General features: G+C 31.9%; 1 protein-coding gene across 1 annotated transcript in view; it reads right to left on the bottom strand.

The window, feature by feature from the left end:
* The window catches only part of LOC106874055 (uncharacterized), a 97,676-nt gene that overhangs the window by 10,634 nt on the left and 80,155 nt on the right, over positions 1-6,887 (bottom strand). The window contains exon 20 of the mRNA XM_052968304.1: positions 4,612-4,652. Within this exon, the coding sequence (XP_052824264.1) occupies positions 4,612-4,652 (41 nt within the window). The remainder of the gene's footprint in view (positions 1-4,611; positions 4,653-6,887) is intronic.

Genomic DNA, 6,887 nt, shown 5'->3' with positions numbered 1-6,887 from the left:
TATATATATATATATATATTTAATGATTGTTAGCTTTCTCTTTTTATTTAATATTTCTGAGATCAAACTGTCTATTAGCAACACTGATTCTACTAGCATACATATTTGGGCTCACTAACTTCAGCATATTGAAATTATATAAATAACTTCAGGAAATAAAACAAAGAATATGCATATTTATAGTATGGAGAGGCTATTTTAATTATGTTGATGTTGTGCAGAAAGTAATTGAAAATAATAATAATAAAATATATCATATATTTTACATATAAACATTATCATTTAATGTCTGCTTTCTATGCTGTCATAGTTTCGACTGTTTGACATGGAGCTGGTTAGCAGGGAGTTTTCCAGACTCCAACTCTCTGTTGTGGTATGGTTTCTATGGCTAGATGCTCTTCCTAGTGCCAACCACTTAACAGAGTGTATTGGGTACTTTTTATGTACTACCAGCACAGGTGCATTTATGTAGCACTGGCACAGGTGCATTAATGCAGCTATGGCACAGGTGCATTTTAAGTGGCATCAGCACCTGAAAAGACAAACTTGCATGTATGGAAGACAGTGATTTTTCTTAGCTTGATGTTTCTTATCAAGTACAGCAAATCGCCACCTTGTCATTTCCTCAGTAAGGCCCATGGTCTGAAAATCCTTTCTCACCACTGTGTCCCATATCTGCTGGTGTCTACCTCTTCCATAAGTCCCTCCACATTTAGAGCTCAGCACTTCTTTACACAGCTATCCTCATTCATACTCATCACATGACCAATCTGGTGCAGTCTTCTCTCTTGCACACAACATCTGATGCCTCTTATTCCCAATTTTCCTTTTAAATCATTTACATTTTGTTGTGCATGCACACTAACATAACCCATCCAACAGATCATGCTAGCTTCATTTCTTTCAATACTTCACAAGTGCTTTGTAGGCAAAGCCCATGTTTGACTACCATGTAATATAGTTGTATGTACACAGGCATCATACAGTCTGCCTTTTACTTTGAGGGAGGGGCTCTTTGTTACCAACGAAGGTTGAAGCTGTGTGAACTTCAACCAGCTCATGCTTATCCTAGTAACTACACTTTCAGAACTTCCTCCACCGCTGCTAACTTGGTCTGTTAGATAACAGAAGCTATCTACTACTTTGGATGATCCCTCTGTGTATTTGAGGGAGCCTATTGTCTGTGCATATTTAGTGTTTATTGTACTTGCACATTTGTCACACACAAAGACTATATTCTCCGTTTAATTTCTTGAGATTCCACTATACCTCTTATGTGTCCAAAACTTGCAATGTATGGAGTTTCTACTGACACCATTCTTGCATATCGAGTAGGTCCATCTCCCAGAAGGGACTTGTGATTTGCTTGTTTTCCTACTTATTAGAATTTTGTTTTTTGCAAGATTAACTCTATGGCGATTAGATTCCAGACCTTGTTTCCACATCTGAAATTTCTTCTCTAGGTCAGGTAGTGATTTAGCTATAAGAACAAGGTCATCAGCATAGAGGAGCTCCCAGAGACAGTTGGTCTTGAATTCCACTGTTAAAGCCTGGAGGTCTAAAATAAACAGGAGGAGACAGATAACTGAGCCTTGGTGGACTCCTACATGTACAAAAATTTATTGCTACACTCATTGCCCACCTTCACCTTATTGGCAGCATTCCTGCACATGGCTTGTACCATTCTCATTAACCTTTCATCTATCCCTAGCTATCACATTGACTACCAGATAAGGGAGTTGGGTACCCTGTCAAAGGCTTTCTCTATGTTGACAAAAGCCAGGTACATCAGCCACTGTGCATGTACAGTATATATTCTCCATCCTCACATTCATGTATTAGGAAAAAGACAAGTATTGTCTAATGAATTTATTTGGTATGAACAAGATGAAACAAAGAATAATTTTGGTTGATATGCCATTTCAGTTAATGCTTGGAAAGAGAGTTCCTCAGTAAAGTGGCACCCAAAATTATATTCTATAAGCATAATGCTAATAATTATGTAAAAGTAATACATATTGAGAGGCTGATAGAACAAAATTTACTTGATTGGGATGTAATATTAGAATGTACTAACATTAAATTTAATTCTGTCAATATTTCGTGCAGTATAGTACTATTTCTGCCACTTCAATATTTTATTGATCTTTAAAGGTGGTGATGTTACCATTAAGAGAAGCCATTCACAAATATGCTTACAGAAATACATTTGTGTATTTGCCTGGAATGGTTGCAAGTTGGGGTAATAAAAACACATCAATAGCAAAAATGGACCCAAACAACACCACACAATTAAAGGTCTAATTCATACACAAGGGAAATGAGTACATGATTACAAGTGGAAGAGGAAAGAGGATGTCTTCCTGCAGGGAGAATGGAAAAAAAACATTTAATGTAACTGTAGACAAAGAGTTATGCAGATATAACGACAACTGCATGATAAAGAATGTAATTTATAAATGTGAAGTGAAGGCTGATACGCAGAAATACTTGTACAGAGGTGGCACTGGAGACACCATAAAAAATTGTCTGCATAACCATGTCACATCATTTTCCAATATCAATAAAAAGCACTCCGCATCACTGTCGAACTTTGTCTGGAGACCCAAACAGAATGGAGTGGAGCTTACAATCCACTGGTCTGTTATAAAAAATGCTGTTCCATATAACGGAACATCATGAGGATGCAATTTATACAGAGAAGGAACCCTGGAAATCATTACATCCAGGGAAAAATGTGATAAATAGGCATTCTGAGGTGATCATTTCATGTAAACATAAAAACAAAACATCGTTTCTGGAGTTTGAAAAAGTATTTTGAAATGAAATAACATCAACTGCCCTTAGCACATTATAGAACAAGGAAGGAATGCAATCAAAGAAATAAGCCAACCAATATTTAAGATGCTATACACTATACCACCAGAAACAATGAAAAGATCACCTTCAGAATGTATCATTTATCAATTCAGTCAATAAATTCCATCAGCTGATGGCTGCAGTGGCAGTACTGCATGAACTGTTGACTTCAGAATTCATTGAAGAGAGTCATGCCTTAAATGAGATAAAAAAAAAAAAAAGTATGTACTACTCATCTTTAGCAGCTGCTGAATGAAGAGCAAAATAAGTCCAACTTCACCACATACACCTCCATTCCCATATAACTATCATTCTTTCCTCTCTTTTCATCACTTTCTCCTTCTACCTACCAAATACACACAGAAATACCCACATAACTCAGTCAACCTTCATACTTGTCAAAAGGAATAAGCATACCTCTATTGTATATCCATTAATCTTATATCGCCTGACGAAATGAATCCATGAAGATGATCAACCCGATGCCCATGAAGTACACTGTATTCATCCCAGGAATATGGACTGTGATCTTAAGAGACATGATTTGTCAAAATGCATGCAGCAACGCATTCGATGTTTATAAAATGAATGCAGAGATTATTGTTATTATTATTATATCATATTGCTATATACATACACGCGTTATATAGAAACATGTATTTAGAAACAAAAAAATATTTAAATCCAGTCAAAGTCCATGTACAGTTTATGTTTGTCATCCTCTTATTCATGTATTGTGAAAAAGAAAAGTATTGACTAATAAAATTATTTGGTATGAACAAGAGGAAACAAAGAGTAATTTTAGTTAATATGTCATTTCAAAGTTAGGGTTTGGAAAGAGGGTTCCTCAGTAAAGTGACACCCAAAATTCTATTCTATGAGTAAAATTCAAATAATCAGGTGTAAAAGTAGTACTTATTGAGAGGCTGAGTAAACAAAATTTATTTCACTGGGATATAATCTTAGAATGTACTAACACTAAATTTAGTTCTGTAAATATTTAATACAGTATTATATTCTTTCTGTCATTTTAATATTTTATTGATATTTAAAAGTTAGTGATGTTACCATTAAGAGAAGTCATTCAGAAAATATGTTTACAGAAATAAGTTTATGTATTTATTTCACAGGATTACTGATGTGAAATCATGTGTCAAAACAGATATTATCATATTTAGGAATGTTCACTTTTTTGTTGGTCAATTAACTACCTGCACTATGTACTTGTTCTTCACTTCAAATTTATCATTTTAATGTAATTCTCAATTGATCCATGGACTCCAGATTCCAATGAGTGCCTACTATTTTAGTGTACAGGCATAAGATTCTTTGTTAGATTACTTTATTGCTAATCAGAAGTGATTTCAGATACTCAACAACAACAGCTGATCATGTACACCATTGCAAATCTCTATGATACTTTGCGTCTCATGTTTACACAAAAATCTACTGAATTCAATATTAGTCATATAATTATTTGGTTTATTTGAATAAATAAAGCTTATAAAATATATGCTTATGAAGGGCATTATTAAGGGTAAGGATTAATAAAAGAGTAAAATATCAGAGTTACATATAAATGTTTGTAAAAAGTTTATTGTATATGCAATGAATTTTAACATTTTCAAGTTTTAATTTCTATCATACATATACATTAAGCTGCATATTCTACTCATAGAAAGAATGAGCTAAAATATTTGCTAACGCTTGCTCTAATGAATGTAATTATTGTTAAATTGCTTATATACTTACCTCCAGGAATTTTGGAACATTAATGTAAGCAACATCCATGTCTTTAAGAAATAAAAAAAGGAACAAATAGCATGGCTATAAATAACATTTATATTATGTTAATATTGTGCTGATACTATCATAATAAACACTAATGATATAGACTCAAACTCACTCATATACACATATTAACAGATAAAAGTTAGAGGGTAACATATTTCATGATAGTTATGAATTAGAATTCCTATAAGCAAGATGTAAACTTTGTTATTATTAAAACAAAACACTGAAGAGATTCTAGTGCTTACAACTTAAATTCTTAATATTGGATTTAACCCAAATGTTTGAGTAAGGCATTACCAAGGAGCTAGAATTGAAACATATGTAGGTTTTGTTTTGAGTCTTCTATTGAATTTATTTGTATTTATACCTTAAAAACAAACTATGATGCAAATAAATTAAATCTGCATCTTAAACTCTCCATTTTCTTATATTATTAACTTAACCTATTATAATCCATAGCACAGTATAGAAATTATCTTCTAAAGTGATGGAGATTAAACCAGTGAAATTTTTGATTTATTAATCCATAACAAGGATATGATATCCTTGAATTAATTAATCTCTAATGAGGATGTATATTCTTGAAATATATAATATATATATATATTATATAGAAACATATATTTAGAAACAAGTAATATTTAAATCCAATCAAAATTCATGTACAGTATATGTTCATCATCCTCTCATTCACATATTTGAAAAAGAAAAGTTTTGCCTAACAAATATTTTTTGTTATGAACAAGAGGAAACAAAGAGTAATTTTGGTTAATATGCCATTTCAAAGTTAATGTTTGAGAAGAGGCTTCCTCAGTAAAGTGGCACAAAAATTGTATTCTACAAGTAAAATGCTAATAATATAAATGTAGTACTTATTGAGAAGTTAATTGAATAAAATTTACTTCAATGAGATTTGATCACAGAATGTATTAAGATTAAATTTGATTCTGCTAATATTTAGTACAGCATTGTACTATTTCTGTCACTTCAACATTTTACTGATATTTAAAGATGATAATGTTACCATTGAGAGAAACCATTCTCAAATATGTTTCCAGCAATAAGGGTCTTCCCAAGATTACTTTCTTGCTAGAGTTATCCCTAAGCAGAAGTGGTTTTGGATACTCAACAACAGCTGATAACATTCACCATTGCAAATCTCTTCAATACTTTGTGTCTCATCCATAGGGAAATATTTACTGAATTCAATATTAGTCATACAATTATTTGGCTTATTTGTATAAATAAAGCTTACAAAACATATGCTTATTAAATGCATTAATAAGGGTAAGGATTAGTAAGAGGGTAAAATATCAGTGTTTCATATGAATGTCTGCAAGAAGTATATTGTATATATGCAATGAAATTTTAACAATTTCAACTTCCATCATATGTGTGTGTGTTTGCTCGAAATGAGGAGTGGATAGACAACCAACAACTGATGAAGGCTTGTTCTGTGTATTATTTGTACTCTTTTACATTTTTTCTCTTGTTCTTTGAATATTTAACTCATTTGTTGATGTATTTCATATTGTTTACTGTTGGTGACATCCTGTATCCATATATGCATGCATATATATATATATATATATATATATATATATATATATAATATGTCGGTATGTGTTAGAGGTTAAAGAACCATCTAAGGGATAATAAATATCCAAATGCTTACTGTTGTAGGGGAGTAGCGCATTTGAATAATAGGTATGAGTGGGGGTAAAACAGAAATTTACCCAGAATTTATTAAGGTAAAGAAGAAAATGGAGAGGATAATTAATCAGCAAACATCAGCCTGCAAACATTCATTTGGATCTATTTATTAATTAATTACAATCATACGTATAAGTAAGTAGCTAAATAAATAAATGAGTAAAAAATAAATGAATAAGAATAGATGAGTGACTAATACTATACTCTTAAAGCTGTTTCTTCTTGGTGGGTGGTCCAACTTGCCAAGGCTTACACATCAGACCAGTATTATACAGAGATTGTACAAAGGTTGAACAAAAATTGGTCAGGGGTTGGGCAATAATTGAGACTCGAATCTTTATTAGAGAGTCCATAATGATAGGAATCAAACATGTGAGAACGTAAAATAAAATAGTAAAATAACAAGAATAGTAAGGAATACTAAAAAAGTCAATTCCAAAGTAATAAACTTTTTTATTTATTTATTTACTTGTTTATTTATTTACTTATTCGTGATTGTAATTAATTAATAAATAGATCCA

The sequence above is a fragment of the Octopus bimaculoides genome, chromosome 5 (genome assembly GCF_001194135.2).
Source record: "Octopus bimaculoides isolate UCB-OBI-ISO-001 chromosome 5, ASM119413v2, whole genome shotgun sequence".
In the NCBI taxonomy this organism is placed as follows: Eukaryota; Metazoa; Mollusca; class Cephalopoda; order Octopoda; family Octopodidae; genus Octopus; species Octopus bimaculoides.
The sequence above is the reverse complement of the archived record's forward strand: the minus strand, read 5'-3'. Positions and strand labels throughout refer to the sequence as shown.